The following is a 24322-nucleotide window of genomic DNA, read 5'->3' as shown; positions in this document are numbered from 1 at the left end:
ACTAGAATGTAAGCTCTATGGAGACAAAGATTTTTGTCTGTTTTGTTTACTATTGTGAACATTCTTGAACATTCCCTGGCACATAGTAAGCATCCCCTGAATATTTATTGAGTGAATGGACGTATCTCCGTTCCATCTCTTGGAGGTTTTCTGTCTATAATGCTAAAGCTCAATTCCTTTTGGTAGGGGATCTGGGCTTACTCAGTGGCCCAAGGACTCACCAGGAGCTGTTCTTCCCTTGCCTAGAACACTCCTTTAAGTTCCATTGATTTTATAGATTGAAATAATTAGTTTATGTAACAAGTCATTCATTCTATTTGCTAACTTCTATGCTAATTCAATTAGTAAAACCTCAGAAACCATGGCATTCAGATCATATTTATTAGGTCTGTTTTATGTACCAGTTCCTGGACTGGAAACTGGGAATATAAATACTGTCAGTCCTCTGGGTCCATCATCTGATAGAAGAGCCTGACAGGTAAATGAGTAGTTAGTTCTGATGTGGTGGGTTGGGCATTGAGCTAGTGTAGGGCTTTGCATCTACATTGCCCTCGTATCACTATTGCACTTACACATGCGATTGCAAACAGTTCTTTCTCTTTGTTATAATTATAAGATTACTTTCCTTTCTTTTCCATAATCTTGAGGTCAGGGATTCTGATTATTATTTCTATATTCCTAGAACTTAGCACACATTTTCTAGCTCAATAAATGTTGAATTGTTAGAGATATGTGCTCCACGGAAGCACAAATTGATAGAATCATGAACTGGGGACAGTTGGGAGTTGTCGGGGAACAGTTCACAGGAGATGATATTGTAGCAAACTCTTGAATAAAACCTACAAGTTCTCCATTACTTAATTATTTGTAATTCTTCCAAGAATGCCTTGCTTTCTTTATTTTTTCACTGTTTTTCCCTCTGCTTAAAATGCCCTTCTTCACCTTTCTTTCCTACATGGTAAGCTCCTATTTATCCTTCAAGGATGAGCTAAAATATCTGTTTGCCTCTGCTTATATTTATGCGGGTTTTGCATTGGTACAGGGTGGAGGGGAGAAAGTAGTTTGGGGTGAAGGAAAGGGAGAAGGAGCACAGGATGGATGAGATGGTAGGAATAGTTCCCCATAGACCCAAAACCAAACCAAAGCAAAACTAGATTTGAGAAAATATGCTTAGGGACAGTGAAGGTCAGATGCTACTGAAAATGTTTAAAAGACCCTACGTGACACTTTGTACAGGAGCAGAGCTGCTTCAGGGCCAAGGTGTTGTGGTGTGGCCCAGAGGGCACATGGAGGTCCTTTTCTCTGCTCTGCCGGGAATCAACACTGATGCTTTGGGAGCATCCGGGACCAGCAACTTTGGCATGGATATTGATGTTCTTGGAATAGGCAGGGCATCTAAATGGCTCTGCTGGCATCCTGTGTAGAGGACTAGAAGCAGAAAAGAAATTTAAGAATGGGAAAGATGCCTCATGTTAGCTGCAACTGGTAGGCTGCTTTGGGGAGTCATGGGAAGCTTTCCTTTGAGACTCTCATAAGTCACTGGGGAACCCCTTGCAACATAAAGGTGGTGCTAAAGTTTTGCCCATCCTCTGGTGAGGATGTCAAGACAGCAGACATTTGGGGTAAATTTGTTTACAGGTTTCATCTACTGTATGGTGTGTTTTGGGGAACTCAAATAATGTCTTAGGCAGCATTGTATTTCCCCATAACCTGGTCCAGGGAACTCAGTGAACGTTAAGTAGATTGAGATTAGCATAGAGAAGTTTTTAAGGGTTACCTGATTAGTGGAGGATTAGTTTGGAAGATATTAAAAAACATGAAGTATTTTTGAAAATTAGGAAAGTACAAAGAGAGCAGTGTCTTAGGAAAGAGAGGAGAGAGGTAGAACTAAGCAGATTCTGAAAAAGAGAGAAAAGTCAAGAAACTTTGGGGTTTCTAACCTGAGGGACTAGCTTAGGCCCATCGATACAGCAAAGAGGGATATAGCAAGCTGTGTTAGCTCCACAGGAGGCAAATGCAGTATGAAACAGAGTAGGGGTTGATTTCTCAAGAGAATTAAAAGGAAAGGGAGGAGAAACATAGTCAGGATGTTGAGAAGAATGTAGGACAAATGGAAATTACTCTTTAGGGTAGCAGAGTCCTGAGCAAATTTGGAGCAAAGGGAAGCAGCTGGGAGAGAAAGAAAAAACTTAAGATATGGTGAAAGGGAGTATTCAAAACAGTGTCATTTCTGAGGAGGAAGCCAGGGTGGGCTTAGGAGCATACGTGAAGAGGTTAGTCTTGGGTAGAGGTGGTTCTCTTTTTCTTTTGAGACTGAAAATAATGAGGTTAAAGATCTCAAAAGATTTAGAGGTTAAAGGGGAAGAAGTTGGAATATTTCACTTTTGTTGTTCTCAAAGTTGTTCTAAGAGAAGTAGATCTCACAGAATCTAGAGAAAGCCGGAGGAGACATGTAAAAGCTGCTGTGAGGAATTTGTTAGGAAACTGACAAGTGATCAACAAATGAGTGTGGAAGCAGTGAGGAGGAATTGGCCAAGATTGGTTGACAGGCAGCATTCATGGAGTCCGTCCAGTTTTGCATTGGCTGGTGTGAAAGTGATTGCGGGTTTTGCCATTACCTTCAATGGGAAAACCCGCAATCACTTTTGCACCACACTAATAACTTTCTCCAATGATTATAGCACATGTAGCCCAGGAACAGGGAAAGAAGGTGCTAGGGATCACCTAATACTAGCAACAGGCATAGTATAGGCAGGTGTGGCATCAAAGGGGAGAGGAATTTCAGGGGAATGGTGACTACTTTGTTGAAATTGCTGGCCTAAAGTCTGAAGGTCAGTGACATTAGTGAAAATGGCACAATAAATAGCTGCAAGGGTCCATCCTTCCACAAAAAAAATGAACACTCATGCAAACACACACAGAATGAGCAAACATTGTCAGAATCAACTTTGTCAGAACTGTAGAAACTAGTCAAAGGATTATAGCAACCAAGCAAATGATGAGTCAAAAAAAGAGGCAACTTAAAAATGCTAGGAGTTCTAGTCTGGTCAACATGGTGAAACTCTGTCTCTACTAAAAATACCAAAAAATCAGCCAGGCATGGTGGAACATGCCTGTAGTCCCAGCTCAGCAGGCTGAGGTGGGAAAATTGTTTAAATCTGGGAGACAGAGATTGCAGTGAGCCATGATCACACCAAAAAAAAAAAAAAAAAAAAGAAGAAAAAGAAAAAAAAGAGTTAAAAAAAAGTCAAATACCTAGAAACAAAGTATAAAGCAGTGATTATCAGAGGTGGAGAGAGGGAACAGGGAGGAAATAGGGAGATGTAGGTCACAGAATACAAAGTTGCAGATACATATGGTAAGTAAGTCTTGGAATCTAATATACAACATGAAGGCTATACTTATACGATTGTATTGTATACTGAACACTTGCTAAGAGTAGATTTTAGATACTCTTACCATACTTGCAAGAAAATGGTAACTGTGCAAGATAATGACTATGTTAATTTGCATGACTATTAACATGCAAATTAGACTATAAGAATAACCATTTCACTGCATATATCAAAATGTCATGTTGTACAGCTTACATATATACAATTTAAAAAACGATTGGGGAACTTTACAGAACGTTTGATCGCGCTTTCCCTGATCTCTTTTCTCCATCTTGGTAGCAGTCTTGAAGATGGCCATCTACATTTTCAGTAGGAGACCATGGTCACTGGTTCCAGCAGGCATAGAGCAGACCTGGTTCTGAAAGAATTGTATTTGTCTTTTTTTGAACTGTCTGGATGCTCCCTAAAGAACTGAGGAAAAGCACTTGTCTTTGTTTCAACTACCTCTTTCAGGTAGAAAATTAGCCATACAGAGGACATTTCTCATAAACACTGAAAGGCCATCAATACCTGGGGCAAAACATTATAGTGGAGGCAAAAAATAGATACGTTGAATGCCTGGGAGGAAAAGCTGGGGAGAAAGATTCTTAGAAGAATTCAGGCATTAAAAAATGTCTGCTTATACTAGGGAATTTGGAAAGCCACATACATGCCTAGGGCAGGCTACATACTTAGAAAAGTTCTGAGAAGACGCTAAGATTTTATCTATGGCTGATATTTATGCTGGGTACAAGAAAAAAGTCAAAGCTCAAGCAGAGTGGTAAATAGCCTGTCTATGCATTAAAGGAGTGCCCCAAAACAGAGCCAATCTGCAAAGACAAGCACAGACATTTATTTATTTGTTTGTTTATTTATTCCTTCTGGTGTTCAAAGAAATATCTGTCAAAACACTAGTTGACCATAAGCTAAAGAAAAAGACATTTTAGAGACTACATGTGACAAATAATACAATGTTTAAAAAAATAGTTTAGAAGAGTCACTAAACAAACAAGAATTACAACCCAGAGCAAGCAACAAAACCAAATACTGAGGAAGGGGAAGAATCTGATTTCCAGAGTTAACATATTACAGTATTCAAAACATCTAGTTTCAACAAAAAATTATAAAGCATGTGAAGAACAAGAAAGTGTGACCCATTCACAAGAGAAATGAACAGAAATTGTCCCCAAGGAAGGACAGATACTGAATTTACTAGACAAAGACTTTAAGTCAACTGTCTTTTGTTTTGAGACAGGGTCTCACTCTGTTGCCCAGATTGGAGTGCAGTGGTGCGATCTCAGCTTGCTGCAACCTCTGCTTCCTGGGCTGAAGTCATCCTCCCACCTCAGCCTCCTGAATAATGGGTTCTACAAGCACGTGCCACCATCCCTGGCTAATTTTAAAAGTATTTTGTAGAGACACAGTTTCACTATGTTGCCCAGGCTGGTCTTGAACTCCCAGGTTAAAGCAGTTTACCTGCCTTGGCCCCTGCAAAGTGCTGAGATTATGAGCATAAGCCACCATGCCTGGCCTCAGCTATCTTAAATATACTCAAAAAGCTAAAGGAAACAATGGACAAAGAACTAAAGAAAATCAAAAGGATATATAAAGAAAAGTAAATATTTTAAAAGATAGAAATAATAACAAGGTGTTAAGTAGAAATTCTGGAGCTGAAAAAAATACAATAATTGAAATAAAAAATTCACTAGAGGCTTTCAACAGAAGCTTTGTGTAGGCAGAAGTAAGAAATAGCTAATTTGAAGCTAGGTCAATTGAAATTATCCAGCTTGAGGATCAGAAAAGAGTGAAGAAAAATGTACGGTGCCTAAGAGACTTGTGGGGCACCATCAAACATACCAAAAAGTACGTATAATAGGAGTCCAAGGAGGAGAGGAGAGAGAGAAAAGGGCATAAATAATATTTGGAAAAAATAATTCCCCAAACTTCCCAAACTTTATAGAAGACATGAATTTATACATCCAAGAAAGTCAATGAACTCCAAGAAGAATCATCACAAAGAGATCCATAGCAAGACATATAATAATCAAACCAGAAAAAGAAAACCAAGGAGAGAATCTCAAATGCATCAGAAGAAAGCAACTAGTCATGTACAGGTGATCCTCAATAAAATCAGTAGCCAATTTCTCAGAAGAATCCATTGCTGCCAGGAGGCAGTGGGATGACATATTTAAGGTGCTGAAAGAAAAAAACCACCCATCAACCAAGAGTTCAACATCTGAAAAAACTATCCTTCAAAAATGAAGGAGAAATTAAGACATTTGCAGATAAACAAAAGCAGATAGAGTTTATTGCTAGTAGACTTGTACTATAAGAAATACTAAAGGGAATCTTTCAGGCTGAAATAAAATCACACTAGAAAGTAATTGAAATCCCTACCAAGAAACAATGAACAAAGGTAAATGTGACTGCATAGATTAATACAAAAGCCAGTGTTCTTGCATTTTTGCTTTGCAACTTCTCTTTCTTCCCACATGATTTAAAAGACAAATGAGTAAAACAATAATGATAAATCTGTTAATAAGCACACATGTACAAGATGTAGTTTGTTACAACAACGTAAAGGCAGCAGAATGAAACAATATAGGAGCACAGTGTTTGTATATTATTGAAGCTAAGGTGGTATGAATTCAAAATAGCTTGTTATAAGTTGAAGAGATTAAATGTAATACTGAGGATAACAATAAAATAACTAAAAATACAGGAAAGGAAATGAGAAAGGAATCTAAACTAAAAAATATGAACTATACACGAAAGAATAGAATAGTGGAGGGATTGAGGGGAAAAGGTTTAAAACACATAGAAAAGAAATGGCAAAATGCAAGAAGTAGGTCCTTACATATCAGTCATTACTTTAAATGTAAATGAATTGAACTCTTCAATTAAAATGCAGAGATAGGCAGAATTAATTGGAAAAATAGGATTCAACTATTTTCTACATACAGAGACTCACTTTAGATTCAAAGGCACAAATACATTTAGAGTAAGAAGATGGAAAATGATATTCCATGCAAGTAGTAACCAAAAGAGACTTACAGTAGCTATACTAATATTGGCAAATAGACTTTAAGTCAAAAATTATTAGTAGAGACAATAAAGGATATTATACATTAATAAAAGGGTCAACCCAGCAAAAAGTTATAACAATTATAAACACATATGCACCAAACAACAGCCCCAAAATACATAAAGCAAACATTAACAAAATTCAAGGGAGAAATAGATAGTTCTACAGTAATAGTTGAAGACCTCAATACCTCACTTGCAATAATGGTCAAAACAACTAGAGAAAAGATCAATAAGGAAATAGAGGACTTGGAAAACATTATAAACCAACAGTACCTGACATATATATGAAGAACACTATATCCAAACACAGCAAAATATACATTTCCTCAAATGCACATAAGTTGCTCTCATAGGACAGACCATATATTAGGCCACAAAAACAAGTCTCAATAAACTATAAAATACATAAATTATATGATGTCTCCTATGACCATAATGGAATAAAACTGGATATCAAGAACAGAAGGAGAATTGGAAAATTCACAAATATGTCAAAATTAAACAACATAGTGTAAAATAATCAATGGATCAAAGAAGAAATTCCAAGAGGAATTAGGATATAACTTGACACAAGTGAAAACAAACAAACAAAAAAGCTTACCAAAACTTATGGAATGGAGTGAAAGTAGTGCTGAGGGATATTTTTATCCCTCTGAAAGGAAGAAGGAGGACTAGGAATCCAACTTACAAAGGATGTGAAGGACCTCTTTAAGGAGAACTACAAACCACTGCTCAATGAAATAAAATAGGACACAAACAAATGGAAGACTATTCCATGCTCATGGATAGAAAGAATCAATGTGAAAATGGCCATACGGCTCAAGGTAATTTGTAGATTCAATGCCATTCCCATCAAGCTACCAATGGCTTTCTCCACAGAATTGGAAAAATCTACTTCAAAGTTCATATGGAACCAAAAAAGAGCCCAGATTGCCAAGACAATCCTAAGCAAAAAGAACAAAGCTGGAGGCATCACGCTACCTGACTTCAAACTATACTGCAAGTCTGCAGTAACCAAAACAGCATGGTACTGGTACCAAAACAGATATATAGACCAATGGAACAGAACAGAAGCCTGAGAAATAACACAACACATCTACAACCATCTGATCTTTGACAAACCTGACAAAACAAGAAATGGGGAAAGGATTCCCTATTTAATAAATGGTGTTGGGAAAACTAGCTAGCCATATGTAGAAAGCTGAAACTGGATCCCTTCCTTACCCCTTATACAAAAACTAATTCAAGATGGATTAGAGACTTAAATGTTAGACCTAAAACCATAAAAATCCTAGAAGAGAACCTAGGCAATACCACTCAGGACATAGGTATGGGCAAGGACTTTATGACTAAAACACCAAAAGCAATGGTAACAAAAGCCAAAATAGACAAATAGGATCCAATTAAACTAAAGAGCTTCTGCAGAGCAAAATAAACTGCCATCAGAGTGAACAGACAACCTACAGAACGGGAGAAAATTTTTGCAATCTACCCATCTGAGAAAGCACTAATATCCAGAATCTACAAAGAACTTAAACAAATTTACAGGAAAAAAACAAACAACCCCATCAAAAAGTGGGCAAAGGATATGAACAGACACTTCTCCAAAGAAGACATTTATGCAGCTAACAGACATATGAAAAAATGCTCATCATCACTGGTCATCAGAGAAATGCAAATCAAAACCACAATGAGATACCATCTCACACCAGTTAGAATAGTGATCATTAAAAAGTCAGGAAACAACAGATGCTGGAGATGATGTGGAGAAACAGGAACACTTTTACACTGTTGGTGGGAGTGTAAATTAGTTCAACCATTGTGGAAGACAGTGTGGCGATTCCTCAAGGATCTAGAACTAAAAATACAATTTGACCCAATGATCCCATCATATATACAATGATATATACCCAAAGTATTATAAATCACACTACTGTAAAGACACATGCACACGTATGTTTATTGTGGCACTGTTCACAATAACAAAGACTTGGAACCAACCCAGATGTCCAACAATGATAGACTGGATTAAGAAAATGTGGCACATATATACCATAGAATACTATGCAGCTATAAAAAGAATGAGTTCATGTCCTTTGCAGGGAAATGGATGAAGCTGAAAACCATCATTCTCAGCAAACTATCACAAGCACAGAAAACCAAACACCACATGTTCTCACTCATAAGTGGGAATTGAACAATGAGAACACTGGGGAACATCACACACTGGGGCCTCTCAGGGAGCAGGGAGCTGGGGGAGGGATAGCATTAAGAGAAATACCTAATGTGAATGATGAGTTGATGGGGGCAGCAAACCAACATGGCACATGTAGCAAATGTGCCATGGCACATGTTTGCTATGTAGCAAACCTGCAACAAGTGCACATGTACCCTAGAACTTAAAGTATAATAAAAACATAAAGAAGGAGGGAATTTACACCTTAAAAAACTAGATAAAGAAGAGCAAACTAAACCCAAAGCTATTAGAATGAAGAAAATAATAAAAATTAGAGCAGAGATAAATAACATAGAGAATAGAAAAACAAGAGAGATAATCAATGAAACCAAAAGTTGGTTCTTTGAAAAGATCAACAAAATTGACAAACCTTTAGCTAGATTGACAAAGAAAAAAAGAGAAAAGACTCAAATTACTAAAATTAGAAATGGAAGTGGAGACATTACTACAGATCTTACAGAAGTAATAATTAAAAGGATTAAAAGAACACTTTAAATAACTATATGCCAACAAATTGAATAACCTAGATGAAACAGATTTCTGGAAACACATAAAATACCAAGACTAACTTAAGAAGAAATAAAAAATTAAAGAGGACCTATAACAAGAAAAGAGATTGAATCAGTACTCAAAAACCTCCTGATAAAGAAAAGCCAGATGGCTTCACTGGTGAATTCTACTAATTATTCAAGAAATAATTAGCATCAATTATTCTCAAGCTCTTCCCAGAAACAGAAGAGGAAAAAGACACTTCCTCACTCATTTTATTAGGTCAGTATTACCCTGATACCAAAGCCAAAGATATCAGAAAAAAGAAAACTACAGATCAATATCCCTTATGAATATTGATGCAAAAACTCTCAACAGAATACTAACAAACTGAATCCAGCTCATATTAAAGGGATTATACACCATGACCAAGTGAAATTTATCTCAGAAATGCAAAACTGATTCAATACATGAAAATCAATCAATGCAGTATATGATATTAACAGAATGGAGAAAATAGAAAAATGACCATCTTAGTTGATGCAGAAAAAACATTTGAAAAAATCCAGCACTCTTTTAATAAAAACACTTGAGAATCTAGAAATAGAAGGGAACTTCCTCAGTCTGATAAAAGACATTTATGAAAACCCACAGCTAACATTTTACTCAAGCATAAAAGACTAAAAGCCTTTCAACTAACATCATGAAAAGGCAACAGTGCCCAGTCTCACCACTTCTATTTAATATTGAACTGGAAGTTCTAGCCAGAGCAATTAGGCAAGAAAAATAAATAAAATGCATCTCCATTGAAAAATAATTAGTAAAACTATTCCTATTCACAGATAACATGACCTTGAAAATAGAAAATCCTAAAGAATCCACAAAAATGATCAGAGCTAATAAATAAATTCAGCAAAGTTGTAAGATACAAGATCGACATATAAAAATCAGTTCTGTTCCTACACACTAGCAATGAACAATCTGAAAAAGAAGTTAAGAAAAGCAGTTCCACACACAGTAGCATTCAAAAGAACCAAATACCTGGCAATAACTTAACCAGAGAGGTTCAAGATAATACACTGAAAACTAAATGACATTTCTGAAAGAAAGAAAATGTAAATAAATGGAAATACATCCTATGTTCATGAATTGGAAGATAATATTAATATGCCAATACCACCCAAAGCAATTTATAGAGTCAGTGCAATCCTTATCAAAATTTTGATTTTTTTTCATAAATGGAAAAGCTAATTCTCAAATTTATATGTGATTTCAAGATGTCCCAATAGCCAAAACTATACTGTAAAAGAAAAGCAAAATTTGTGGACTCACTTTCCAATTTCAAAACTGATACAGATATGGTAATCAAAACAGTGTGGCACTGGCATAAAGATAGACATATAGATGTCTATATGAAATTAAATTGAGAGTCCATAAATAAACCAAAACATTTATGGCCAGGTGATTTTTGACAAGAGTGCTAAGATCATTCAATAGAGAGAGATTGCTCTCTTTAACAGATGGTGCTGGGACAACTGGATATCCACATACAACAGAATGAAGTTGGACCTCTTCCTCTCATTATATGCAAAAATTAACTCAAAATGTATCGATCACCTAAATATAAGAGCTAAAACTCTTAGAAGAAAACATAATGATAAATATTCATGATTTTGGATTTGGAAATGGATTCTGATATATGATACCGGAAGCATGAGTAAGAAAAGATAAAATGCGGGGAGGGGCCAAGATGACTGACTAGAAGCAGCTGTGGTTGGAGGATCCCACTGAGAAGAACAAAAACAGTGAGTGAATCCTGCACCAGCAGCTAAGGTATCCAGGTTCACTCATTGGGACTAACTAGGTGGTTGGCATGACCCACAGGGAGTGAAGAAAAGCAGGATGGAACGACAGCCCACCAGGAAGCTGCATGGGACAAGGGGTGCTCCCACTTCCAGCCAAGGGAGGTGGTGAGTGATTGCGCTACCCCACCCAGGAAACCGTGCTTTTTCCATGGATTTGTGCAATCCATGGACCAGGAGATCCCCTCATGAGCCAATACCACAAGGGCCTTGGATCCCAAGCACAGAGCTGTGTTGATTTTCAGGCACCACTTGGCTGCAGACTGCCTGAGACTACTGAGTTCCTGGGGGAGGGGCAGCAGCCATCACTGCAGCTTCCGTCTTCTGTTTTCCCCTGCCAGTGCCAGAGGGACTGGGTAATTTGGACCCAGAAGGAATTCCCCAAGGTGCAGCACAGCAGCTGTGACAGACTGTGGCCAGGTTGCCTCTTTAGGCTGGATGTAGACTCATCCCTTCTCACTGAGTGGGGCCTCCCTGTGGGAATTTCAGCAACTCCAGCCAAGCGTTTATGGGATAGAACTCGTTTATGGATTGAACCCCTGTTGGTAGTGGGGCTGCGGACTCTGTGGATCAGCAGACTTAGTCTTTTCCCCTGCTGGCTCTGAGGAATCTGGGCAGTCTGGATAAGGAGGATCCCCCCATCCCAGCACACCCTTTCTGCCTAGGGACACAAATGCTTCATTAAGTGGGTCCCTTATCCAATGTGACTCTTGACTGGGTGAGACTCCCCAACAGGGGTTACCAGACACTTTATACAGGAGCACTCCCACTGTCATCAGTTTGGTGCCCCTCTTGAACGAAGCTCCCAGAGGAAGAAGCAGGCAGCCATCCTTGCTGTTCTGCAGCCTCCACTGATGACACCTCCAGGATGGGGAGGGACCGAGGTGAATAGGGTCTGGAGTGGACCCCCAGCAAACTGCAGCAGCCTTGCAGAAGAGGGTCCTGACTGCTAAAAGAAAAACAAACAGAAAGCAACAACAACAGCATCAACAAAAATGTCCCCACAAAAACCCCATCCAAAGGTCAGCAGACTCAAAGATCAAAGCTAGATAAACTCAGGAAGATGAGAAATAATCAATTAAAAAATGCTGAAAACTCAAAAAGCCAGAGTGCCTCTTCTCCTCCAAATGACTGTAACACCTCTCCAGCAGGGCAGAGAACTGGGCTCAGGTTGAGATGGATGAACTGACAGAAGTAGGCTTCAGATGGTGGATAACAATGAACTTTGCTGAGCTAAAGGGGTGTGTTCTAACTCAATGCAAAGAACCTAAGAATCATGATAAAACATTACAGGACCTATTAACCAGAAAAAACAGTTTCGAGAGGAACATAAATGACTTGAAGGAACTGAAAAACACAACATGAAAACATCACAATGCAATCATAAGTATCAGTAGCCAAATAGACCAAGTGGAGGAAAGAATTTCAGAGATTGAAGACTATCTTGCTGAAATAAAATAGGCAGACAAGATTAGAGAAAAAAGAATGAAAAGGAACAAACAAAACAAAACCTCTGAGAATTATGGGATTATGTAAAGAAACCAAACCTACAACTGATCATTGTACCTGAAAGAGACAGGGTGAATGAAACAAAGTTGGAAAACATACTTCAGGATATCATGCAAGAGACTGCCCCAACCTAGCAAGAGAGGCAAACATTCAAACTCAAGAAATACAAAGAACTCCAGTAAGATACTCCGTGAGAGGATCAACCACAATCTCCAAGGTCAAAATGAAGGAAAAATGTTAAGGGCAGCCAGAGAGAAAGGCCAAGTCACCTACAAAGGGAAGCCCATCAGACTAACATCAGGCCTCCCAGCAGAAACTCTGCAAGCCAGAAGAGATTGGGGACCAATATTCAACATTCTTAAAGAAAAGAATTTTCAACCTAGAATCTCATATTTGGCCAAATGAAGCTTCATAAGCAAAGGAGAAATAAAATATTTTTCAGACAGTCAAATGCTGAGGGAATTCATCTACCACCAGGCTTGACTTGCAAGAGCTCCTGAAGGAAGCACTAAATATGGAAAGGAAAAGCCATTATCATTCACTACAAAACATACTGAAGCACACACTGAAGACCAATGAAACTGTGAAGCAACTACATCAACAAGTCTTCAAAATCATGATGACAGGATCAAATTCACACATAACAATACTAACTTTAAATGTAAATGTGCTAAGTGCCCCAATTAAAAGATACAGAATGATAAGCTGGTTAAATTGTGAAGACCCATTGGTGTGCTATATTTAAGAGACTCATATGCAAAGACACGCATAAGTTCAAAATAAAGGGATAGAGGAAAATCTACCAGGCAAATGGAGAGTAGAAAAAAGCAGGGATTGCAATCCTAGTTTCTGACAAAGTAGACTTTAAAGCAATAAAGACCAAAAAAGACAAAGAAAGGCATAGCAAAGGGTTCAATTCAACACGAAGAACTATCCTAAATATATATGCACCCAATACAAGAGCAGATTCATGAAATAAGCTCTTAGGGACATACAAAGAGACGCAGACTCCCACACAATAATAGTGAGAGACTTTAACACCCCGTTGTCAATATTAGACAGATCATTGAGACAGAAAATTAACAAAGATATTCAGTACTTGAACTCATCTCTAGATCACTCAGCTCAAGTGGACCTGATAGACCTTTACAGAACTCTCCATCCTACAACAGAATACACATTCTATGCATTGCCACGTGGAACTTACTCTAAAATCGATCACATAATTGGAAGTAAAACACTCCTCACCAAATGCAAAAGAACTGAAATCATAACAAACAGTCTCTCAGATCACAGCATAATTAAATTAGAACTCAAGACAAAGAAACTCACTCAAAACCACACAGCTACATAGAAATTGAACAACCTGTTCCTGCATGACTCCTGGTTAAATAATGAAATTAAGGCAGAAAGCAAGAAGTTCTTTGAAACCAATGAGAACAAAGAGACAATGTATCAGAATCTCTGGACACAGTTAAAGCAGCTGTTAAGAGGGAAATTTAGAGCACTAAATGCCCATATCAAAAACCTAGAAAGCTCTCAAATTGAAATGCTAACATTAAAACTAAAAGAACTGGAGAACCAAAAGCAAACTCCAAAGCTGGCAAAAGACAAGAAACAATCAAGATCAGAGCAGAACTGAAGGAGATAGAGACAAGAAGAATGCTTCAAAAAATCAAGGAGTCCAGAATCTGTTTTTTTTTTTTTTTTTGCAAAAACTAATAATATAGATAGACTGCAGGTTAGCTAGACTAATAAAGAAGAAAAGAGAAAAGAATCAAATAGACAATAAAAACTGTTAAAGAGGATATCACCACTGACCCCACAGAAATAAAAACAGTAAAATAAAAACAATCATCAGAGAATACTATAAATACTTCTCTGCACATAACCTAGAAAATCTAGAAGAAGTGGCTAAATTCCTGGACACATACACTCTCCCAAGACTGAACCAGGAAGAAGCTGAATCTCTGAATAGACCAATAACAAATTCTGAAATTGAGGCAGTAATAAATAGTCTAAAAAAAAAAAAAAAAAGTTCAGCACCAGAAGGATTTACAGCTGAATTCTACCAGAGGTACAAAGAGGACCTGGCACCATTTCTTTTGAAACGATTCCAAACAATTGAAAAGGAGGGAATCCTCTCTAATTCATTTTATGAGGCCAATATCATCCTGATACCAAAACCTGGCAGAGATACAACAAAAAAGAAAGCTTCAGGCCAATATCCCTGATGGACATTGATGCAAAAATTCTCAGTAAAATACTGGCAAACCAAATACAGCAGCACATCATAAAGCTTATCCACCCTGATCGAGTTGGCTGTATTTATTGCTGGGATGCAAGGCTGGTTCAACATAGGCAAATCAATGAATGTAATTCATCACATAAACAGATCTAAAGATAAAAACCACAGATAATAGATACAGAAAAGGCCTTTTATAAAATTTAACATCCCTTCATGTTAAGCACTCTCAACAAACTAGGTATTGATGGAACATATCTTAAAAAACAATAAGAGGCATTTATGACAAACTGACAACCAATATTATACTGAATGGGCAAAAGCTGGAAGCAGTTCTTGTGAAAACCAGCACAAGACAAGGATGCCCTCTCTCACCACTCCTATTCAGCATAGTATTAGAAGTTCTGACCAGGGCAATGAGGCAAGAGAAAGAAATAAAGTGTATTCAAATAGGAAGAGAGGAAGTCAAGTTATCTTTGTTTGCAGATGACATGATCCTATATCTAGAAAACCCCATCATCTCAACCCAAAAGCTTCTTAAGCTTACAAGCAACTTCAGCAAGGTCTCAGGAAACAAAATCAATGCAGAAGTTATAAGCATTCTTATACACCACACACAGGCAAGCAGAGAACCAAATCATGAATGAACTCCCATTCACAATTGTTACAAAGAGAATAAAATACTTAGGAATACAGCTAACAAAGGAAGTGAAGGACCTCTTCAAAAACAACTACAAACCACTGCTCAGGGAAACCAGACAGGACACAAACAAATGGAAAAATATTCTGTGCTAATGGATAGGAAGAATCAACATCATGAAAATGACCATACTGCCCAAAGTAATTAATAGATTCAGTACTATTCCCATTAAACTACCAATGACATTTTTCACAAAATTAGAAAAAACTATTTTAAAATTTATATGGAACCAAAAAAGGGCTCATATAGCCAAGACAATCCTAAGCAAAAAGAACAAAGCTGGAGGCATCATGCTACTGGACTTCAAACTATACTATAAGGCTGCAATAACCAAAACAGCATGGTACTGGTACAAAAACAGACACATAGACCAATGGAACAGAATAGAGAACCCATAAATAAGACTGCACATCTACCACTATCTGATCTTCAAAAAACCTGACAAAAACAACCAATGGGGAAAGGATTCCCTATTTAATAACTGGTGCTGAGAGAACTGGCTATCCATATGCAGAAAATTGAAACTGGACTCCTTCTTCACACTTTATACAAAAATTAACTCAAGATAGATTAAGGACAGGCCAGGTGCAGTGGCTCACACCTGTAATCCCAGCACTTTGGGAGGCTGAGGCGGGTGGATCACGAGGTCAGGAGATCGAGACCATGCTGGCTAACATGGTGAAACCTGGTCTCTACTAAAAATACAAAAAATTAGCTGGGCATGGTAGTGGGCGCTTATAGTCCCAGCTACTCAGAAGGCTGAGGCAGGAGAAAGGTGTGAACCTGGGAGGCAGAGCTTGAAGTGAGCCGAGATTACGCCACTGCACTGCAGCCTGGGTGACAAAGTGAAACTCCATCTCAAAAATAAATAAATAAATAAATACATTAAAGACTTAAATGTAAAACTCAAAACTATAAAAACCCTAGAATAAAATCTAGGCAATACCATTCAGGACATAGGCATGGGCAAAGATTTCATTATGAAATCACTGAAAGCAATTGCAACAAAAGGAAAAATTGACAAATGGGATCTAACTAAACTGAAGAGCTTCTGTATAGCAAAAGAAACTATTATCAGAGCCAATAGGCAACCTACAGAGTGGGAGAAATTTTTTGCAATCTATTCATCTGATAAAGGTCTAATATCCAGAATCTACCAGGAACTCAAACAAATTTACAAGAAAAAAATCAAACAACCCCATTAAAAAGTGAGCAAAGGACATTAACAGACATTAACAGAAGACATTCATGCAGCCAACAAACATGTGAAAAAAAGCTCAGTATCACTGATCATTAGATAAATGCAAATGAAAACCACAATGAGATACCATCTCATGGCAGTCAGAATAGCGATTATGAAAAAGTCAAGAAACAACAGATGCTGGTGAGGTTGTGGAGAAACAGGAACACTTTGACACTGTTGGTGAGAATGTAAATTAGTTCAATCTTTGTGGAAGACAGTGTGGGAATCCTCAAAGATCTAGAACCAGAAATACCATTTGACCCAGCAATCCCACTTCTGGGTATATACCCAAAGGAATATAAATCACTCTGTTACAAAGATACATGCATGTATATGTGCATTGCAGCACTATTCACAATAGCAAAGACCTGGAATCAACCCAAATGCCCATCAATGACAGACCAGATAAAGAAAATGTGGAACATATACACCATGGAATACTGTGCAGCCATCAAAAGGAATGAGATCATGTCCTTTGTAGAGATGTGGATAAAGCTGGAAGCCATTATCCTCAGCAAACTCATGCTAGAACAGAAAACCAAACACTGGCTGTTCTCACTTGTAAGTGGGAGCTGGACAATGAGAACGCATGGACACAGGAAGGGAAACAACATGCACTGGGGCCTCTTGGGAAGTGGGGTTGCAGGAGGGAGAGCATTAAGAAAAATAGATAATGCATGCTGGGCTTAATACCTAGGTGATGGGTTGATAGGTGCAGCAAACCACCAGGGCACAGGTTTACCTATGTAACAAACCTGCACATCCTGCACATGTACCCCAGAACTAAAAATAAAAATTAAAAGAAAAAAACATATTCATTAGTTCCTCCAACAAATATTTTCTGAATATCTGTAACTATGAATTTCATTAAACTTATTCTTCATGTGTTAAAAAAAAGAAGACATTTATGTGGCCAAGAAACATATGAAAAAAAGCTCAATGTCACTGGTCATTAGAGAAATGCACATCAAAACCACAATGAGATACCATCTCACACGGGTTAGGAATGGCAATTATTAAAAAGTCAAGAAAAAACAGATGCTGGTGAGGCTGTGGAGAAATAGAAACTCTTTTACACTGTTGGTGGGAATGTAAATTAGTTCAACTATTGTGGAAGACAATGTGGGGACTCCTCAAAGACCTAGAGGCAGAAAGACAGTTTGATCCAGCAATCCCATTACTGGGTATATACCCAAAAGAATATAAATCATTCTGTTATAAAGATATGTGTATGTACATGTTCATTGCACATGTATCCTCATTGCAGCACTATTTGCAATAGCAAAGACATGAAATCAACCCAAATGCCCATCAATGATAGAGTGGGTAAAGAAAATGTGATATGTATACACCATGGAATACTGTGCAGCCATACAAAGGAATGAAATCATGTCCTTTGTAGGGACATGGATGAAGCCAGAACCCATTATTCTCAGCAAACTAATGCAGGAAAAGAAAGCCAAACACCACATGTTCTATAAGTGGGAGCTGAACAATGAGAACACATGGACCCAAGGAGGGGAATGACACACACTGGGGCCTGTCGGGGATGAGGCAGTGGGGAGAGAAAGCATCAGGAAAAACAGCTAATGTATGCAGGGCTTAATACCTAGGTGAGGTTGATAGGTGCAGCAAACCACCGGGGCACATGTTTACCTATGTAATAAACTTGCACATCCTGCACATGTATCCTGGAACTTAAAATAAAATGATAAAAAAGAAAAAACATAAAAATAGGTAAATTGTACTTCATCCAAATTAAAGACTTTTGTGCATCAAAGAACATTATTAAGAAAGTGAAAAGATAACCTACAGAATGGGAGAAAATATTTTCAGATCATATATAAAGGTCTGGTCTCAAGAATATATAAACAACTCTTATAATTCAATAGCAAAAAGACAAATCAATTAAAATGGGCAAAGGACTTGAATAGACATTTCTCCAAAGAGGATATACAAATGGCCAATAAACACTTGAAAAGATGCTCAAAATCATTTGTCATTGGGAAAATGCAAATCAAAACCACAATAATATACCACTTGACACCTAATTGAATGGTGATAACAATTTTTTTAAAAAGGAAAAAAACAAGTGTTGATGAGGATGTGGATAAATTATAACTCTTGTACACAGCTAGTGAAAATGTAAAATAGTACAGCCGTTGTGGAAAACAGTTTGCCAATTTCCCAAAATGTTAAGCATAGAATTATATGACCCAACAATTCCATTCCTAGGTATATACCCAGATAAATTAAAAACAGGTAGTTAAATACTTGTATACGTAATAGCACTATTCGCAAAAGCCTAAAGGCAAAAACAACCCAGATGTCCTCTGATAGATGAATGGATAAATGAAATGTAGTATATACAGAATATAAAATACTATTCAGCCAAAAAGGAATGAAGTACTGATACATGGTACAACATGGATGAACCTGGAAAACATGATGCTAAGTGAAAGAAGTCAGACACGAAAGGTCATATATTTTATGATTTCATTTATATGAAATTATCCAGAATAGGTAAACCCACAGAGACAGAAAGCAGATCAGTATTTTCCAGGGGCTAGGGGGAGGGGAGAATGGGAAATGACTGCTTAGTGGGTACAGGGTTTCCTTTTGGGGTGATGAAAATGTTTTAGAATAATAGAAGTTGTGGTTTCACAACATTGTGAATGTACAAAATGTCACTTTAAAATTATTACATTGTGTTATAAGAATTTTACCTTAATAAAAAATGTCTGAGTGTGAACAGAGAAACAACCAAAGCTGAATCTGGGTTTAAGGGACCAAAAACAGAGGCCTGAATGCCTGGAGGCCACATTGGAGATTGCAGATTCTGAGAGGTGGAAAAACACGTGTCTTTGAGGATAATGAAAAAATATAAAACAGCTCTCTACCTGTTAAGCACGACAAACATTTGAAGATATGGACGGTTGGTAAAAAGTAGATAACACTGCTCAGGGGGCCATCAGGTCACAATCTCTTCACAGAAGAGCATTGCACATTTTGACTCAACCTCAGAATCAGCCCTCATGTGTTTGTTTTACTTACATTTCCAACCACTGCTCTCTCCTGGACATCAGAATACCTATGTCTGCTTCCTGCAAACACACTCAAAGTTAGTTCCTATTTCTTCCTCCCTACAATCCCTGTGTGACTGAAGTCCAGTGGAATTTAGAGCCTTGTTGCTCAGTGTGGTCCATGGTTAGGCAGCATTGGTGTCACCTGGGAACCTGTTAGAAATGCAGAATCTTATTCCCTATTCCAGAATCAGCATTTTAGTAAGATTCTCCCAAGTAATTTATATGCACACTTAAGTCTGACAATTTTCCATCTATAAAAATTGAAATGAAGAAACAAATGAGATTTATTTTCTCTAGGATGTCATGATGCTTGATTTTAGTTATAATTATTGTTTTGTTCTGTTAGTTTTGCCACCCAGGGCTTGAGTTAAAGGAAATGGGATTATTTCTCAATATGGCTTGTCTTTTCAGCTAAATTTTCTAAAAGGAGTCAGGATAGTGCCCAACCCACTTGAAAAAATGTAGGCTGGTGTGAGTCATTGTTTTTCATGGTTGTTTCCAAGATTGATTTCATTTGCCCCACACTTTTGCAACAGTGGTCTTCTTTCCCTTCCTAAATCACTCCAGGCTCTTTCCTGCATCAGAGCTTTTGTACACTTGATTCCCTCTGCCTTAAAAGCTTCTTCATTTGACTTTTCCTGTTTAACTTTTCACACCCTTTAAATATCAGATGAAACGTTACTTTTCCAGAAAGTCCTTTTTTCATCACTCCATCCAAAGCAGGTCCCAGTGTTTTTCTCTATCAAGGTTCCCTGCTTATTTATTTATTTGCTAGCCTCACATTTTCTAATTATGTATGCATTTGTATGAATATATGACTGTGTGTAAGCTAAGTAGTGCAGTGAAGTGGTTATAAACACAGACTCCAGAGCCAGGCTTCCTGATTTCCAATTCTAGCAGCCACTTCTCTCCTCCTGGGTCTCAGAACACCTGCATCTGCCTCCTGAAAACTCATTCAAATGTGTTTCTCTTTCTATACCCATTTCCCCTAAAAGTGTGGGGCAGTGAGCAAGTTACTTAAGTGTTCTGTGCCTTCTTTCCCCATCTGTGAAGTGGAGATTGGAGCACCGTATATTTCATAGGGTCATTATAAGAAGTATTCATGGAAATAGGGAGAAGAAGAGGAGTTTTAACATGAGGACATTCAGAATATTTTATTCTAGAAGTGGAATTAATTTTGCAGGGAGGTAAAAATGAAGCAAAAACTCAAGATTCTGCTCCCAGGTCAGTAAGTGGCTCTTGAATGAAAGAAAGAATTATCTCTCTTTCTGCATTTTATATGTATTTCCCAAAGTTCTGTACTCATTCCAGTTTTCTCCTCAATGTAACATATCTCTATGCCATTGATTTTTTGTCTCTAGCCTCAGCCCTACCCCTAGTCCTAAGTTCCCAGGAACTTGCACATAACTTCCTCATGGATAGAACACTGATATCCTAAAATCAGTAGGTCCAAAATTGAACTCACCTTCCTCCTGTGGCTGCTGTCCACCTTCCAATTTTGTCACTTTCTTTGCCTATCCTGTTTGAAATTTCACTGCCCTCTTTACCATATTTCATCTCTTCCTTTCCTACTTGATTTATTTATGCCTTATCACTACCGAATACACTATTTTACTTGTTTATCTTTTTTTACAGTTTGTCTCCTGCTAAAATGTTAACTCTATGAGAGCAGGAATTTTTGCTTGCTTCACTCATGATGTATTCACGCAAATTAGAACAGTGCCAAGCATTCAGTAGGCGCTTGATGAATATTTATTCCTTTCCCCTCATTCCAATTGCCAGTTAATCTACTTAACTCCATATTGATGGGATCTCTTGCTTCGGTCCCTTCTTTCTTTTATGCTGCTGCCACACTCATTCAACTGTCATTGTTTCTCAGAACTATTACAAGAGCTTGCCGCATGCTGGCTAATGAAATTTGGGCAAATTATTTAAGTGAACTTCACCTCAGTTCTTTATTTTAAAATGGAGATAATAATAGTATAAATTCATAGAATTCTCATGAGACTCATAACGTGTGTACAGCACCTGGCAGAATACTTGAAATACAATAAGTACTCAGTGAATGCTTCCTACTTTCATCCACTACCCTGGGCTAGCTCTGGGCTACATTTCCGTTGTCTGCTGGCCTATCTCTGCCTGAATGCTACACTTTGTCTCCCTTGGACCATTTGTAGTTCCCCAAATATGATACGAATCTTCATCTTCTCCATATAATGGACAGGAGGGAACAAGAAGCCAGTTGGATCAGTTCATTCTTTTCTCACTGCCATGTTGCTGTGAGAAAAGCAATGCCATATTGCTGTGCTTTTCTCAATGCCATGCATTGCTGGACTAGCTAGTCCTTATTTGCACTAAAGGAGGGGGGAGATGGAAACCTTTTTTTTTTTTTTCCGCAACGAGCAAAAGGTGAGAGGATTATTTTTAGTGTGTTCAGTTGGGCCCAGAAAATTTGGCTCAGCTGAAAAATAGGTTTTTAATATTTTAGATGAGGACAGTGAGGTTCAGGAAGGATAAGTAACCTCCCTGAGGTTCACAGTATGATAGTAGCCAAATCGGTATGAGGGCTCATTTTCTTGATCTTGGTACTCTTTATAACACAAGATGCTGGTCATAAACCACAAACAGTCTTATCTTGCAAAAACTTATTTCCTCTGCCCTAGCAAATAACTTTCTTAGATGCAGACACAGTTGAAATTGTTCACTGACAACCATCTCAGGCTTATCGCATCCAAAGTTGAGAGGAGGTAGTAGTATATCAGGTAACACTGTGAGTGTCCCCTTTCCAACCCCAATCCCTTGGCAGAGAACCAGACAGACAATTGTATACAGACAATTTAGGTTGAGCAAGCGCCACAAAACCAGGAAGTCACTCAGTGACTACACCGGTCTGGATTGACATTTACCTGGGCCAAAGCAGAAGACAAACAGGAGCGATTGGAACAGCCACAACATGCTTTCCGTGGTGAAGACTGGTTGGTGCTTGAGACCTTGAGGCAGTCAACGTTTTGCTTTTCTGTCATAAACTGAAAATACTTTTTACTGAGACTTCCCCTTCCTCTCAGAGGCGTGGTGAGAACTTTTTCTCCTAACTGAAAATCCTAATTTCTAACTGTGTTAATCTTTTGTTTACTTTTTTCTGAACTAACTGCACAAATCTTTTTTTTGGGAAAAGAAGATAAAGCCCTTTATTGCATCTTTCATAAACTTATATGTAAAAGTCTGTAAGGAATTTCCTAAAATCTACTAGAACAAATAAGTCAGTTCAGCAAGGTGAAAAGATACAAAACCAACATATAAAATTCAATTGCAATTGTGTATACTCGCTGAGTAATCTGAAAATAAAATTAGAAAAACAATTCTACTCTAATTATATCAGAAAAAATACTTAAATATAAAGCTAACAAAAAGCCAGAAGAAAACTAAATTTTTAAAAATCTAATTTTTCTTTTCTTCTTCTTCTGTTTTTTTTTCTTTCTTTTTTTTTTTTTTTGCTGTTTGGGGATGCTTTTATTTATTTATTTTTTATTACTATACTTTAAGTTCTGAGATACATGTGCAGAACGTGCAGGTTTATTACATAGGTATACACGTGCTGTGATGGCTTGCTGTACCCATTAACCCATCATCTACATTAGATATTTCTCCTGATGCTATCTCTCCTCTTGCCCCCCACTCCCTGACATACTCCAGTGTGTGATGTTCCCCTACCTGTGTCCATGTGTTCTCATTGTTCAACTCCCACTTATCAGTGAGAACATGTGGTGTTTGGTTTTCTCTTCTTGTGTTAGTTTGCTGAGAATGATGGTTTCCAGCTTCATCCACGTCCCTACAAAGGACATGAACTCATCCTTTTTTATGGCTGCATAGTATTCCATGGTGTATATGTGCCACATTTTCTTTATCCAGTCTATCATTGATGAGCATTTTGTTTGGTTCCAAGTCTTTGCTATTGTGAACAGTGCTGTAATAAACATACGTGTGCATGTCTCTTTATAGCAGCATGATTTATAATCCCTTGGGTACATTCCCAGTAATAGGATTGCTGGGTCAAATGGTATTTCTGGTTCTACATCCTTGAGGAATCACCATACATTCTTCCACAATGGTTGAACTAATTTATACTCCCACCAACAGTGTAAAAATGTTCCTATTTCTCTACATTCTCTCCAGCATCTATTGTTTCCTGATTTTTAAATGATTGCCATTCTAACTGGTGTGGGATGGTATCTCATAGTAGTTTTGATTTGCATTTCTCTAATGACCAGTGATGATGAGCTTTTTTCATATGTTTCTCGGCCCCATAAATGTCTTCTTTTGAGAAGTGTCTTAATATCCTTTGCCCACTTTTTGATGGGGTTGTTTTTCTCTTGTAAATTTGTTTAAGTTCTTTTTGGATCCTGGATATTAGCCCTTTGTCAAATGGATAGATTGCAAAAATTTTCTCCTATTCTGTAGATTCCCTGTTCACTCTGATGGTAGTTTCTTTTG

General features: G+C 37.7%; 1 protein-coding gene across 8 annotated transcripts in view; it reads right to left on the bottom strand.

The window, feature by feature from the left end:
- Positions 1 to 22993, bottom strand: part of SLAMF6 (SLAM family member 6) — a 39432-nt gene extending 16439 nt beyond the window's left edge. For 2 of the 8 annotated variants that reach the window (XM_030934862.1, XM_030934867.1), the window contains exons 1-2: positions 22738 to 22983; positions 11791 to 11997 (exon numbers count right to left, since the gene is read on the bottom strand). In XM_030934862.1, the coding sequence (XP_030790722.1) occupies positions 11791 to 11997; positions 22738 to 22786 (256 nt within the window). In that variant the 5' untranslated portion in view covers positions 22787 to 22983. Of the gene's footprint in view, positions 1 to 11790; positions 11998 to 22737 lie in introns of all 8 variants that reach the window. The other 6 variants (XM_030934864.1, XM_030934866.1, XM_030934865.1 and 3 more) reach the window with 6 other exon arrangements.
- Positions 22994 to 24322: the final 1329 nt, after the last annotated feature.

Source organism: Rhinopithecus roxellana, chromosome 8 (assembly GCF_007565055.1).
Source record: "Rhinopithecus roxellana isolate Shanxi Qingling chromosome 8, ASM756505v1, whole genome shotgun sequence".
Classification (NCBI taxonomy): domain Eukaryota; kingdom Metazoa; phylum Chordata; class Mammalia; order Primates; family Cercopithecidae; genus Rhinopithecus; species Rhinopithecus roxellana.
The sequence above is the reverse complement of the archived record's forward strand: the minus strand, read 5'-3'. Positions and strand labels throughout refer to the sequence as shown.